At 40.2% G+C, this 16,270-nt stretch overlaps 1 protein-coding gene across 1 annotated transcript in view; it reads right to left on the minus strand.

The window, feature by feature from the left end:
- Window positions 1-13,441: 13,441 nt before the first annotated feature.
- The window catches only part of cdkal1 (CDK5 regulatory subunit associated protein 1-like 1), a 224,192-nt gene continuing 221,363 nt past the window's right edge, over window positions 13,442-16,270 (minus strand). The window contains exon 15 of the mRNA XM_028980453.1: window positions 13,442-13,867. Coding sequence (XP_028836286.1) covers window positions 13,712-13,867 — 156 coding nt within the window. The 3' untranslated portion in view covers window positions 13,442-13,711. The remainder of the gene's footprint in view (window positions 13,868-16,270) is intronic.

A 16,270-nucleotide genomic window follows, 5' to 3' on the forward strand; every position in this document is an offset into this window, starting at 1 on the left:
TTTTATGGGATATTTCTTGAGTCCACATCTTCAAGCTTCAGCTGTCGTCTTTTTATGCACTACTCATGTAAAGCAAAAATTGCTAACTATAGTTCATACATTCCACCATAATTTTCAGAAGAAGCATTTGAACATCATGTCAAACTAACAAGTGGACTAATTCAATGCAGATTTGGTTAGAAAGATTGCTAAATGGCTGATGTTAAAAATGCTACCAATTTTCTGCTATCACAATTTATATGCTAAAATCTATGCAATTTCATCAACATCATTTAAGGCTCATTTAAAAATGTGCCAACAGGCACTTTGATTCAAAATAAAATTTAACTAGCGCCATTAATTAATTATCAACATTGGACATCAACTTGGAGCCTTTTACGTTCATATTAAAAAGGGTTATTTTGCTGAGCAGAAAAACATCTCTATGCTGTAATGATCCAGATTTAAAAATGTTTTTTTACTTGTCAAGAACACCTCACAACTACAAATTAATTGTAAGATTCTATGATGACCCTATAATGCGCTATGCATCACTATAATTTAATTATTAGAAGAGTAAACTAAAATTTTACATAAAATTTAACTAGCGCCTTTAATTAATTATCGACATTGGACATCAATTTAGATTCTGTGCTTCTTCCTGATGAATTTTACATATGTTTTAATCTGAAAGTCTTGGTTTAGACGCATTTCTTACCTGCTGAGATTCTCTACCTGTACAACAAAACTTTTTGAAATTAACATTTGAGGTCATGAAAGAAACAAACCAAATTGTTAAAAATTAACCACAATGTCTCATCAATCTTGAATGATTTGTAAAATAATTTCATACAAGCACCAAATCAGGCATTCAAGTCAATATCGAAATGTTCAAAAGTACCTTCTCTGTACAGACTTAAAAACACAGTAACACCATGTACCCCCAGACATTAGTATTCATTACTAATTAAATTCTCCTCTCTTCTGCAAGGTACATCGCCCAACAAGATATAGGACATATAAATCATATCAATCAATACAGAATAATTAAGGTATTTTTAAAATATATAAATTGTATGTGCTGGGAATCGATGAGGCCTGCAGAACAACAGAGAAGGCCGAGCTGAGAGTTTCAGGTACGACCCGTTCACACTGTCAACTTTTCAGCAGGTACATCTTTGTCATCCTTCACGTTTTAATTTTAAACAAGGCTTTCGGTCCACTCCCACTAAACACACACTGCACACACAAAGTGTTACTTCTTGCTTTTGCATCAGGCATAATACATGTATTGTCTACTTGAGTCAAAAGCAGGCAGATGTGCGCCACATGACTGAAGCTGAGAAGAAGACTGCATGAGCTGGTGGGCTCTTGACTTTGATTTGAATGCTTTTCACCTTCATCCAGTTTAGAGAAAGGGGAGCTCAGGGTCTTCCAGATCATCCAGGAGAGCCTGGAGCTCAGTTTCTACATCACAGCAGTATGATCGGTTTGTCTTTCAGGAATGTCTAATCCCTTGTAAGGACTGTACTTCTTCTGACATTCCATCCATTTTCAGGGTTACATGCCTCAAATTTGGAATATTGTAGTTTATCTTTCATTAATTTCTCTTTGAATTGCATGTGGATCGATGTGCACCAATCTAAAAAAGATGCCGATCTGTCTCCGCGAATGGCTGATGCAACAACGTTCAATGAGTTTAGCATCAGGCTCTGACACACAGAAGCGTTTACTGAGGTATTACTAGTTATTGCGCCTCTAGAATCATGGGAAATCCAGTGAGGCGTTGGAACGTGACGCTGATTTGAAGGGGAAGAAATGGGAGCGGAGAAAGGGGAGGGGTGGGCCCAGATTAAAATAAACAGCCACCAAGGAGTCGAGTCTTGCCTGAAAGCATCCTCATTAGAGCCGAGTAACAGCTGTTAATTTCGGGCGTTCCCACGTGCAAACGCCCCGCTGTTATTCATCCCACTTCACGTGTTGCATCACCGTGTACGGTAAATGAGCGAACACACAAATGCGCAGGCCCCCGACACGTCAGATGCGACCCAAGTTGAAGACGCGCCACGCCTTGTCCCTCGCCCTTGACTCACCCTCGCATTATCCCTCAGAGCACGTCAGCACGCCGCTTGTGACCCAGCACACACTCAGAGCTCGTCCCAGGAGGTCGGACGGCCAGGTTTGGCATGAAGCACGCGTCATTCCTAAATTGAGGAGAGAGTGAGGTCGCCCTCGGGGGTCAAGCATTAGCATTATTGAAAATGTCACAGGTATCGGAGAGCGGGACAAAGTCTTTCCGGCGACACGGAGCAAGCGCTGAGGGCTTGCGAGCCAATGAAGTCAAAATTAATTGGGGTATTCCCCAAGTAAATAAAAAAGGTGACATTTTGCCATTCCTCCGCGCGGTCCATCGCACTGAAGTGATGGCTGGGCCCAAATGTCATGCTGGAATAATTTGAGGGCATATTCTGAGTTTATGGTTTTGCCTTGGGAAAAAAAATCATAAAAGGTCAACATCACATTTTACTAGTTTTTATGTCAACAGTTCCACTTGAAAATAGATGGCAAATCTTATGATCAAAGCATTTAGCCCCACTTGTTGGTGGCAGGACTTCCACACATCTGTCTGAAACCCCCACTTTCATGTTTTAAAGCCCCGTTTTTTGAGCTTCTAAGTGCGGTAAACAACGACAGGATTATCACAGGGTCTTTATTCCACCATTGTTTTTTCCAACTTCTTTGCTGATCTGGAGCAAAGAATTACAACGTTCTGAGTAAATAAGAGGATATTCACAAATCCCAGGACGAGGGCCAGCAAAGTGAGTCTTTTCAGGTGTTATTCAGGGGAAAATGCTCCTTTTCTGTCTTTCAGCATTTTCTTGTACATTCTGACTCTCATGTTCTCCCATTGTCTCTGCAAGGTTCTTTCTTATTAATTCAGAAACGGTGCTCATACAGTGTTGTAAATGTGACACACTGTACCTGGAAAACAATAAGCTTTGTTCTGTTTTACCAGCACATCTCGCAGTGAACAACTGGCGCTCAGACAACAGAGAATATCTCAGTGTTTCAGGAGCTGATGGTCTACCCGATGAATCCATAAGAGCCATTCCAACAGAATCTGGCCTTATGAAATTTAAGTCTGTCTTCAAACAAGAATGGAAGTCACTATATCCATATATTTACACATAAAGGTGAGAGGGGAGGCAGGCCGGTTCTCATGACCTCCTTAGTTTAAAATTAATTTAGTGTTTCATCTGGGGTGACTAGAATTTTCCGAAACTCCACCTATGACTGAGCTCATTTTTGCTGATTTTCATCTTTCTGGAAGTGTTTGGTTCCTAGGGGGGACTCAGCATTCTGAGAGGGACATCTCTATTAGAGAAACTACATCACTACTACTTATATCAGTGCTCAGAACGCAGTCTTCCGCTTAGCCACACCTCTGCCATATTACTAGTCTATTACTTAAGCAAACCCATGTACGATCCAACATGCATTTAATTTGAGTTGATGATTGTTTAACAGCTGACTGAACGTATGATAAGTACATTTTAAATAGCATGTGCTTTAAAGCAACCCTGAGCTTTACTAAATTTTCAGTAAGTGGATTCAGACTTCAATTAGTCTGAAAACGGCTGGACTACCTCATGGTTAATTAGAGGAGACCCTTTAGCTCACCTCGGCTGTAATGCAATAGATCTGTGATGAGTATTGGTCAGTGCAGCTCCTACTGAGGCGTGTAAATCTCTCAAGTAAATTCAGAGCTAGACCACAATGATGCACAGACACTCTCTTAAAGCCTTCAGACAACACATGGTGAGAGTACACAGGGTATTATGGAAGATTTTTAAGGTTTTTAGCCTTTTATGTTCATATTAAATTTATTAACAGTACATATAATTTTATTTTAAGACCTTACACTGCACTTATGGGTTATTTTGATGAGCAGAAAAAAACATCTCTATACTGTAATGATCCAGTTTTAAAAATGTTTTTTACATGTCAAGAATTTATTGTAAGAGTCCACGATGACCCTGTAATGCACTATGTGTCACTATAGTTTAATGATTTGTTTTAGAAGATTTAATGTGGTACATGGAGGAACATTTCACCTTCCACACTCCACTCTGCTCTATGAATCTTATAGAACAAATGGCTTGAGCCTTTGCCACATCTTCAGTGTTGTCTGTGTTTTTCACTTGTTCTTTGTGTTTCATGCTTAAAACCCTTCAGGCCTACCTGTGAGGGTCTGCAACCTCATCCATGCACTCAAGGCCTCCATGAAACACTTCCTTCTGGTTTTCATGTCTGCAGGTGAACTGCTTATTCACTGAGGAGTCAAGAGCTTTTAAGGATGAAAGGTGGAAGCTCAGCAGGCCTCATGGCTCCAACTCTGCTGTCACTATGATGATGTATTGTCCTGTTCCTGTCCCCAAGCAAGATGAGTGGAGAACATTCATCTCCTCTAGATTATATGCATTAATAACATACAACTTGTTGCATGAAGCTCCATCGCATGGATTCCCACTGCCTGTATGTTGAGCAGAACTCTTCATGAATGACATGACTGTTATTTCTTCCTGTAGTCACGCCACATGCTACATCATTATTATTAGTTTTCATCATCATTGTGTCCATGCTGTTCCACTCATCCAGCTGCTGATGATGTTAAAGGATGTTAAAATGGAATAAAATTATATATATATGAATCATACAAAAATTATATGAATCCTGGAAGTGGCTCACACATTATCATATCATCAATTAAACATAATCTAAAATGATCACATGATCTTGGATGCTTTGCCACCAACTTTCGATTCCCCAAGCTGATTTTGAATACTGCACTGAGAATATACTTGATGCTAAGCAGATCCTCATAGTGTGTAACCCATACACAAGAATTAAAATAGGACTCACATTTTTGATGATTAAGGACTAAAACTCACACTGAACCAGTGTGTTGAATTTGACTGGTAGGCTTTTCATGCAAGGATCAAAATACAGATTCAGGTCAAGAGGGAAAGTTCTTTATGTAAATTGTTATCTTCAAGCAAAAGTGTCAGAAGATCTGCCAGGTTTAAATATCAATAAATATGTGAATCATTAGTTCTGCTTCATATCCAGTGAAAACCTAGCAAAACCAAAGTGCATGAAGAATAAATCGGATAATAGGATTTTCCTGGCAGCTATAATGTTTTATGCTAAACTCATAATCCCCTGAGGCATACTGCAACATTATAAGTTAGAAAGCATACAAGGCTTGAAATTTTGAATATTTCATAATCGGTAACATTTGTTGAATTTCTTCTACATCAGAGTGGAGTTACAGTATCATTTTCATCATAGCGCAACATATAAGTGCCAACATTTGGTTAATTAGGTGGGTTCTATAGGCTCTTAAAGGTCACATGATGGAACGAGAATAGAGAGTGAGAGCCACATCAGTAATCAAGTTCAAAGGTCAAGCTAAGTGCTCTAAATTGGACAGAAGGGAAAGACAGCAGTGTTCTTTGTATGTATTCCTCAGAATGAGGAAAAAGGAGCAGAAAGGGGATTAGTGAAAAAGCAATTGTATTTGCACACGGTGACACAACGAAATGTGTCCTCTGCTTTTAACCCATCACCTTGGTGAGCAGTGATCAGCCGTGACAGGCGCCCGGGGAGCAGTGTGTGGGGATGGTACCTTGCTCTAGGGGACATCAGTGGCACCTTAACAGTTTGGGATTTGAGTCCGTATTCCCTTCGGATCCACTTCCTTACCTGCAAGGTATCCACTGCCCCCTGTACTTGTAAACACATGTTCTATATTTATTATTTACCGTATGGCCTGGTAGTCCGTGGTTACAAACAGGCAGGTTCAGAAAATGGACTGATGCCACCTTAGTTCCAGTAAAGCCACCGTACATCATCCCTGTCACCTGAGCTCCATTCATGACACTCACCATCTGATAAGGAATAGCACTGTGGAACACTCGCCGGCTAATGCTGATTAGTGAAATGATGAATGATAATGAGGTGGGGGGGCAGACAGAAGCTGAGAACAACAACCAAGTTGTGGATGGGTGGTGGTGGCAGGTGGTGACCCTGCTGGGCCAGATGTTAGATGGGAATTCAGGGGAAGCAGATGTTATCTCTGGGCCTTGCAGATTTTAGCAGGCAGCTAAAAAAGAATCAGCTGATGTGCTTTAACACGTCAGTGTTGTCCTTCTTTACTGTGGCCTCATGGCTCATATTTTCACTCATTTCTTCTCTACAAGGTCTATTAAGCCACATGAGAGAGGAAAAAATGAACTGGAACCGGTCTAAAAGCGACTGGTTTAAAGGCACATCAATCATCCAAGTATTTTAGTAACTCAAGAATGTCACATTGTTTTAATATTAAAGAAAAAGAAGTTCAGTCTGAAACCTTTACAGAAACCGGCAGGGTATCTCCTCTTTGACCCAAGGAATTCAACTTTCTTCTGAATCTGGTGTAGTGGAACAGAAAAAGAACCAGGCTGAACATGATTGGTGTCCTCGAGGACCAGGGTTGGTAGCACCTGTTCACAGCAGATCTGGGACCAGCACAACTGTCCACATATATATCGGCCAGTACGATTAGCATCACCATCTGTGCAGAAGATGCATTTGAAGACCAGAAAAAAAACGCCGGCTCTCCATTACGGTGCTAACGTTGCCGTCTCAGTGCAGCGGGGCAAACAAGGGAAGGCGGGATGAAAGCTGATGCCGGGGTGGGAGAACGCTTGATGTCTGACACCGAGATTTAATCTCGCATAATGACCCCATCTCGGCACCGGGCTGCAGCGTGCTGGAATTGGCCTCACAATTTCATCAGGCCTTTTTGTTTAATTAAATAAATAAGTTTGTGGGTTTTTTCCGCTCTGCTCCATATAATAGATATCTAATTCTCACCCAAAAAATCTAATTAAATCCCTTAAGGTGAATATCTTTTGAGGGGAAAAAATTAGGACAGTTTTGGCTCAGCACAATACAATTAGTTTTTTTAATTAGCTATTAAAAGGGTTCATGCTGTGTTGAGTAATATTATTTGCTGCTTATTGTTCAAGGAAACACTCTGAATAATAAAAAAGTGAACCATGCTTTTTAATAAATAATGTGAAAAGATATATTACATCTCAGCAGGGACTAAGAGCTTTCAACAAGACAGGATGAAGCAGAGAAAATCAATAAATTAAGATCATCTTGAACCTGCCAATCATATTGATTACACAGGGCAAAGTTCACTTGGTTGTATATGTTGCTTGGTTTCATTTGATATGAAAATGCTCGCAGGATCAAGATCCTGAGTGACACCTGCCAATGGCTCTAGACTTAGAAAAAATACTTTATTTATCACAGAGGACACTGAGTAATCATTCAATGTTCATCGCTGTCAGGACACGTGGGGGTCTAGAGTTCACCTCACCAGAGTGGCCCCACCATCATCTCCTCTCACCCACCAAACAGTATGACCTGGTCTTTGATCCTCCAGCAGGTTCTTGGCTGATTAGTTTGGACGCCCAACAAGATCCATTTCAACCTCGCTGTTCCAAAAACGCAGAGAAGTTCTCTGCTGCAGAACTTGGTCCAGTACTATGACTATGAACCATTACCAACTTGGTCACACCAGCACAAGATGCTGTCATTGATGTAAACCTGCTTCCTGTTCCTCAACCAAGACCGAGAACAGTGAACTAAGATCATTCTTTCACTTGGACTGAATTACATGTCACTAACTCAACACGTATTGACAATTCATCCCACATTAAACCTATTAATTATTGGGCTCCTGCCGTTTATTTATTTATTTAATATTAAATGTATTTATTTTTTAATTTTTTATGAGAATCCCTGGTCTCTGGGGAAAAAGCAGAAAGCAGACAGGAAACCAGCAAACAATCCGATAATCCTGACGGGTGGAGCGGGGAGAGTACAGGCCGGAGATCACAGAGAAGCGCCATGTAAGTAGTGACTCTTCATAATGTCAGCGGGAAAAGGGCATTTACAGTGGCCCTGGACAGCCATTAGCCCATCTCAGCCTGACATCTTACAACGCAGTTACTGTCGGCTGATGCAAGAAGAGCGCAAGACACGTATCATTTCTACCCTCTCTCGCGATCTCTCTGGTGATCATTCTCTGGCTAATTGTTGCTGGGGGCAAAAACTGGGTTCCCTCTTGATTTGCCTGGTTTCTTATCTGAGTTAAAAATCATTCACGTTCCCATTCTACAGTGCTGTGAGGCGGTCATTTGTGGGCTGGTCAGTCTTCACTGATTACACTATACAGTTAAGGGGGCAGCGTGTGTGAATCAAGCTGTGTGCTTCAGTGGAGGCCTGGTTTGGACAAGTGTGGGGGGAAGAGTGCTCTCACCCAGGACCTCAGCATCTTTTGTTGGACTACAACAGCAGTATGCGTTGATTCTGATGGCAGAATTGATGCTTATTTTCCAAGACTGGGTGAATCTTGGAATATTTACATTCACATTAAGATCTTGATCACTGAGCATTTAATGGCAGAAAATAAAGATATCGGTGTGCAAAAAAGGCAGAAAAAAATTAAACGTCAAAAATGTTTCACAGACAGGTTTATTAAATTTGCTTAGTCGTGGGGCCAATAAGCCCAGGACAAGTTTTTAAGCGTTGATCTACAGTTGTTTCACTACTGCACAGCGATTTGTGACTTCTGTCTTTTCTAAGCGCTTTATACATAAACTACTTACTTAAGTGTTCAGTTTGAATAAAAAAATGTATTTGTGAGGAATTACAGCAAATTGCTTGCTAATTTTAAGAGGCCTTTTATGTTGCATAACACTAATGATATAGTTGTTGTAAAAGACAAAAGTATGATTTATCAGATTCCTCAATAAAAAAATACAGAATACTCAATTAAAACAATATTAAATTGTTGCAGTCCTAACTTTGATAAACAGATTAATCAAACATACTTCACTTACTTACTTACTGCATTGGATTCTTCAAAGTGGCCTCCATCTTGGTCAACACCAAAGAGTAGGTGCATCCAAACGTTTGACCGGTAGTGAAATCTTCTGAAAGCTTTTGTGATTAAGAAATATTATATTATATAATATAACCATTTAGCTGTCATTATAAGATACTTATTCATTAAAACATTCATTAAAATTCATTATGAACAGTGCATAAAGCATAAATCAACATATAATGCATTATGTAATATGAAGTGTTACATATATTATTTTTAGTGTTACAAAAAAAGTCATATGTTTTCACAACTATAAACAATTCTACTAATCATAATCAAGTTTCTGACCCAAAAGACCCTTAACAGGGCAACATGCGCCAAGGGCCTGGATGGAAGTAATCAGAAGGGGGCGTGCTCTTGGCCTTTGACCTGAACCTGAGCCCATGGCTTACTGATTTTTTTCATCGGGTCTCTGGCAGAAGTAATCAGAAGTGGGTGTTTCTCTGGGCTCAGTTAGTCAGCCTAATCAGATGGGATGCGCCCTGGGCCAAGACAGGTTCATCACAGAAGGCCACATGATGGATGAGGACTCTCTTGAAATCCCTGAGCTTTCATTACCCACGCTGCCGCTCTTGTCCCTGTAGATGCTGTCGGCATCTTAAACACGGGTGAGGCCACTACATGCACGGAAACTACTGAATGTTCTGCTTTCATCAAATTATCCAATAAATTGTTGGCCGTTTTTGAGAAAATTGAGTGGATGAAAATGTATCAAGGGACAATGACAGACCTTTTGGGAATATGGAAAATCTCACAGAGATTCTAATAAAAATGCATGCAGCAAAATGAAAGGAGTGTGAGTGTGTGTGTATGGGGGGGTTGTTGTGCAGAAAGTTGTGAAAAGAAGAAACACAAGAAGGTGTAACACACTGAGAAAACACATTACGCTGGCAAATGGAACATTTCTCACAGGAGATTGGTGGGATTTGTAAGGACAGATAACACAAATCCGCTCAGATTTAACCAGACATTTTCCCAGAGTTCTGCTGTGCTGCTCCATAATTGTCCAATCAATATTCCACGATACTTGGCTTGAAATATTTCTCAGGATCATTTTTGATGATCTAGTGGCTTCTGCTCCTATAATCTCACTCAGGCTTTCAAGACCGTACAATGTCTCTTACGATTTAGCCAGAGGGAATGAATAGGAGCAGGTCTCCCCACAGCTTCCGAATTGGACCAGAGCAAATCAGAGCATGCTAACCAACTGCCTGTGCAAAGCATCATGGGAAGCTTTCCAACAGAACCTAACACAACTTTCATAAGATTCCAATGACAGTTTTCCTAAGACAGTGTTGAGAATCTGTACGAACTACATCCCTAAAGAGGGTGGATATAAAAACACTGTTCACAGTAATCTCACCACCGAGAGATACATGGTCAGGAGACTTACTGAAGAAGAATCAGAGCACCATGTGAGGAGGAGACCCCGAATGTGCATGTGCTAAACTGGTGGGAAAAGAACCACTATAGTACACTTCACTTTTAGTTCATAAAAAAAAGTTCCAGGCTTTGGATCTTCAGAGGAAGTCCTGGACTCCATACATGTGCCCACCCACCCTTCCTTCTGTCACAGAAAGGAAATGTGGAGGACATATGTACCCTCGTGTGACACTGTGAGAACCCTGCATGAGAAAGAAGAAGTGCACGTTGCCACATACGCTGGGTCTAAATTTAAAAAGGTGTCACTCTGTGTTGCCACTTATGTTCTCACTTACTTGTCCTTCACGGTTTCACTTCTGCATTATGGTTTGGCCTGGGCAGCCTGAATATTTGTAACAAAGTAAAGCAATAAATTATGAAGCAGTTAAAGGGTTTCCTGTTGTAAATGTGCAGTGGAGATGCTGTTGGCTGTGCATGGAGCACATGGAGCATAACCAACAGCCGAGCAAAGCCTGAGAGAAGGGTTACGTTTTCTGGCACAACACACTACTGACTAATCTGAATGCAGATTAGGACAGAACCTCACTACACTGCAATCACTGGAAAAAGAGGTAAATCAGTTACAGAATGCAAACCGAATAGAATCCAATTTTATAAGAAATGAGGTGAAATGTGGATTTTCGATTAAGTATTGTGACGTATGGTAGCGAACTGCTCGGACAAACATCCTGACATTTAGATGATTTACTTGACGACTGTTGGGACACACTGACACCCCTGGCCTGATGAATTTCCACATTCTCCACTTGGCTTCTAGTTGTTCTGCTCAGGGTTATCCATTTTGTACCAAAAAAACACTTTATTCACATATCAGATATCACCTGGACACTCAATCTTTAGTTGAAGAGCACTTTTTAAATTGTGCATCATATGATTATATGTGATAATGTGGCAAACATCATGAGTTCAGCAGTCCCAGGGTCAACGGAGGCTCTACACGCCCTGCAGATAAGCTTTAAAAGCATCAGCTTTATTCCTTGTCAAGTTTTTCATATTTGAGCGCAAGCGCCACCACAGACATTTAAAGAACAAGGAGACTGTGTCAGCACAGCAGCCTTTCTCTGCCTAGTACTGTAGCAGTCAAGGCTCCCAGCAAACGTGACAGCGACGTTATATTTCATGATATCTTCATCTTCCAGGGCTTTTGCCTCCCATCTCCAGAGCTGGAGAGTTTAGCGTGGCAGAGCGATTTTAATAACTTTCTGATCGGTTTCAGTTCAGAAGAGCTACAATCAAGCATGTATAAGTGTGTTTTTGGGAACAACTGGAATGTGTTCTTCATTCATGAACAGGAAGTCGCTGTTTTTTCAGCTTTTTGGACTCAATTCTGTTTTTTTTTTTTTTACTCTCCAATAAGTGACGCTCTTTTTCCCATAGACATTGACTCGGTCATTTTAGTGGTTACTGATGTTTACAGTGGAGCCTTTGTGTGTCCAACAGAAGCAGAATTCAGAGATACAGATGATGCCACAGCGTCCTCCCATGTGATTCCCGATGTGCAGCATTTTACAAGCCCTTTTTGTTCAGATACAATGGAAGGCGTCATTCCAGAGGTCAAAGGCCATGGTGCACAGCTACAATCACAACTAAAAGCCCTTACTTCGCAAAAGTGCATCTATTATTTGACATTACTGAATAAACACAATCCCTTTTAAAAATGAACCATCTTCCACAATATTTGAATCCTGAACCCAAAACCCCAACTAAAACCAGATCTACAACAGTAGACAAGCCAAATAAACCATAATCTTGGACAGCAACCCTGCCAGATTCTCCTCCTCCATAACCCTCTGCTTCAGACATTTAATTTCAACCTTTCTATTTGATCCCATCACCTTCACGCCTCCCCCTGTATCCTCTATTCTTCCCAGAAAGGGCAAGTTGATAAAGTGTAGATGTCATGGAACCCGTCTACCTATGGAAGGCATCATTATTAAAATGAAAAAGGCCACTGAAGGGTCTGAACTGTAATGTATTGTTATTCACACCCATCCCTGTAGGCGTGCCTCTGCGGGATACCCCCTGCCAATTCAGACAGCTGGGCCCATCCAAATCCAACTCAGGTTTGAACATTGTGTATGGGTTTTAATTTCTCGTGCAATGTAAATTATAAATATTCCTGTAAATTCATGTTACACGTCAATATTTGTCTTTTAAAGTCTGATATTTACAATTGTGATGTGAAGGTTGCTACAGGGTTCTTCAGGGAGTCCAAACATTCAGAAATGAGGATTTAAAGAGGTGTGCAGATGAGTCGCTGCTTATCCCATTTTGTATGTTTTTTTTTTATTTTTATTGATTGGCCTGCATTTCGTTTTTATCAGAATCACTGCAGTTATTTTTGAGCTGCATGATTGATCAATATGTGAAATATTTGTGGCCTTAGGTGGATTAGGCTCAGGATTTGGCCTAAGTGGTGAGTCTCCACATAGTGGAGAATGCCTTGGGGTGATTCTACCCTGAGCATGCAGCAACAACGTGGAGGCCAACATCAAAGCAGACTGGGCCGCTGCTGCCCCGTCAGCTGACCCTGCTGATGGTGGTGCAGAGAGTCCATGCTGAATTCTACTTCTGATTATGGAAAGCTTGAAGCAATCGGTGCGGGGGGAGAACACAACAGAGACTGAATGATTTCATACGCATAAGTGTTCTTGTTGCCACACTCCACTGTGCAAAAAAAAAAAATTGTGTTACCAGAAGTCTGTGCAAAAATTAATCCGGTTAAAAAAAAAAAAGCTTTGCATAGTCAAAGCTTTGTTTAACTCTGATATTTTAAGATGGACGTGAGAAGCACTGAAGAGGAATCTGAACTCTGTTCTGTAATAAGCCTACTGATGTGGTGATGGTGAAATGATGAATGAGGTTCAGAATTCATACATGAACTTGTCAAATACAGTTTGACATATAATCAATATTACCCATTATTTTCTAAGGAAGATTTGGCCTAATTATATTTTTTTCTGAAGTGTGTAGGACAGGAACATGTAGAAAGAATGTAGAGCAGACATTATAAAAGTTTTGTGTAGTTTATTGAAATGAGGAAAATGCCAGTCAGTCAGCTTGAATATTGCGAATCAGCATTAATAGTGACTCCTGAATGAAATAAAATCCTACAGACTGAACAGCATTACGAAACAGAATAAAATAAAGAGTTTAACAATGTTTTTCCAGAACCTCAATTACACCAGAATTTACACTCTACAGCAGAAACCATATGCATTGAGTTTCTTCAAAATCAAACTACATTAAAAAAACATTAATCTTCATTCGGGCATGTGTATTTCATAGAAATTTCTCCATGACAAATGCCACTATAATGACCAAAATGCCAAGTCCCAAAAACAGCAGTTTGAGTCCTTCTTTGTCAAGATTCCACGATAGAGCTGTCAGTGTTGACGACTCTGTGAGGTTTCCATTTGGACTGGAGGCTGTTAATTCCTACAGAAATGGGGGGAAAAGTCAGATTTTAGGAGTTGATTTACAGTAAGTGCTGATAATTTTCAACAACAGTGACACAATACATGTTTGCCATTTATTTCTGCAGTTTCTCCATTTAGAACCTTGCAGCTACTGCATGTTTCCGAATCAAGATTTCCAGATCTTGGATTGCTTCCTAGCAAATAATCAGAAGAGAACGGGAAGGTGGAGCCACCGTGCTCCTCTGCCATTGTTCATTGATCCTGACAGTCTGAATTGAGCAGTCTGGAGGTGGTGCAGAGCCGTGAAATGAAACGCAGACAGTCAGAGTGCTGAGACAGTCCCGTCTGCCATTGCGCACAAAAAGCAGCAAGAGTTTAACATCTGAAATGAGAAGAGACTCCGTAGTGAATTATGTAGCAGCATCTTAGTGGGGAGATACCACCATGCTCTGCAGTCCAGTCTCCACTAATGGTTCAGCTCATTAAGGATTCAGTCATAATGAGGGCCTCCTAACATGACCAACCCTGACAGGCCAACCCAATAAGCGCTCTTCATGCGAGAGGCGAGAAGCCGTCACCATTAAATATTTAAGTCTGAAACGTTCTAAGGTTTGGCGCCTGCTGTGGTGGATAATTACAATTACATTATCAGCTACTGGCAGTGAAGATATGAAAGAAATTAGTCTTAAGAGGTCGCAGTAAAGAGTTCCCCCGTCTTCTACTAGAGCTGGGCGCGGTACACTAAAAATAACAATAACAACATTGTCCATTCTGTCACGAGAATCGTCTGGCAGGGTGCACATCTCTGTTCAGATTATTGAGTGGAGTGGTGGGTGTAATGAAAATCTAATCTATACAGTTAAATACAACAACAGGTTCATATATTCATTAAAAAAAAAAAAACAGCAATAACTGCCAAATCTCTATATCATATATTATTTACATCTCAATATGAGCGTTGTATTGATTTATTAATCAATGCATTATCATATTTAAAACTACTGTTGTTAGAGTTCCGTTGCTGACAGCTTCTTTTGACTGAGAGAGAAGAACACTTATCACCCAATTATCTCCATGAAACTGTTATGAGAGAGGAAATCACAGAAGTATAAGCAGTCCTGCGAGCCCTGACAGCCTCTGGGTCCCGGGGTGGCACCGGTTGCACCTTCAACAGTAACGGCAAGGAACATTTTCGGCATAAAAATTAATCCCATGAGCGTATGAGCATGACATTCATTCGCTGAAGCTCCGAACACTGAAATTAATTTCTTTTTTTGGATCTGTGAATCTTCAGCAGTTGACTTTGAGCCTTCAAATAAGTCCCTGCACATTAATTCACGGACATGTGCGCCATTTCTAAGAATTACAAGATTAGAATAGTGCTGTTGGTGAAGGTGTCCTGACAATCCATCAAAAGCAAAATCTCATGTTGGTCTTAAATCTTTAAATTATCATATGCATAAAAAAAACATTAATGTGCACAATGCCTACTGACTACTGCTAAAAGAGCTGATTTTATATATATATATATATATATATATATATATATATGTGTGTGTGTGTGTGTGTGTGTGTGTGTGTGTGTGTGTGTGTGTACATGTGCAAACGCTGAGGGATTAAGTCAGGGAACATACAAAAACATGCTGAAACTCTATGTCCTTGATTGAAAATATGAGTATATATCACTCGGAATTATTTTGGTATAATACATCAGTTTTACTGGGTTAGACGCAATGAATATGATGCACAGAATAAAATGAAAGATTAAATGTCTGCCTAAAAAGAAATGAATTCTTATCTAAATGAAATTGTAAAAAAAACAAACAAAAAAAAAAAACACATATGACCAATACTTGAAAATAAACTGATGCTGTTTGAACTTTTACTTACTTTTTTCTTTACTTAGTTATTTACTTTTTAATACACAGCATGTACACATTTCTACTGTTTTGGCTGTATTTAAATAGTTTAAAATGAATGGTGTTTTATAACCAACTCATTACATGCATACAAGAATATCTGTTCAGAACAACATCCCCTTGGTAGATGTGGGGGGGCAAGGTGGTGGGACCCCGTCCTATGAGGGTCTTTAACAAAGAAAGATAAATGGTGACAGATTCCACTGGGGGACCTGGACAGAAAAGGCAGATGGGAATTCTGCCAGTAGTGGGTACAGAAGGTACACAAGCCAAGCAATTAACTGCTGTGCGTTTTAATCCCCAGTTCCAGGTACTGGGAGAACGCAGCCGGTGAATTATTGAAGCATTGTCACCGGCGATTAATAAATTCAGAAAGACTCTCCAGCGGGAGGCTCTCAGCAAGACACTTTTTTTTTTTTTTTTTTTTTTAAATGGGGCTTTGATTTTCACCCCCATTCCCATCCCTCAATATGGCCCGTTATTGACATGCATAATATACATGT

The sequence above is a fragment of the Denticeps clupeoides genome, chromosome 5, assembly GCF_900700375.1.
Source record: "Denticeps clupeoides chromosome 5, fDenClu1.1, whole genome shotgun sequence".
Taxonomy (NCBI): domain Eukaryota; kingdom Metazoa; phylum Chordata; class Actinopteri; order Clupeiformes; family Denticipitidae; genus Denticeps; species Denticeps clupeoides.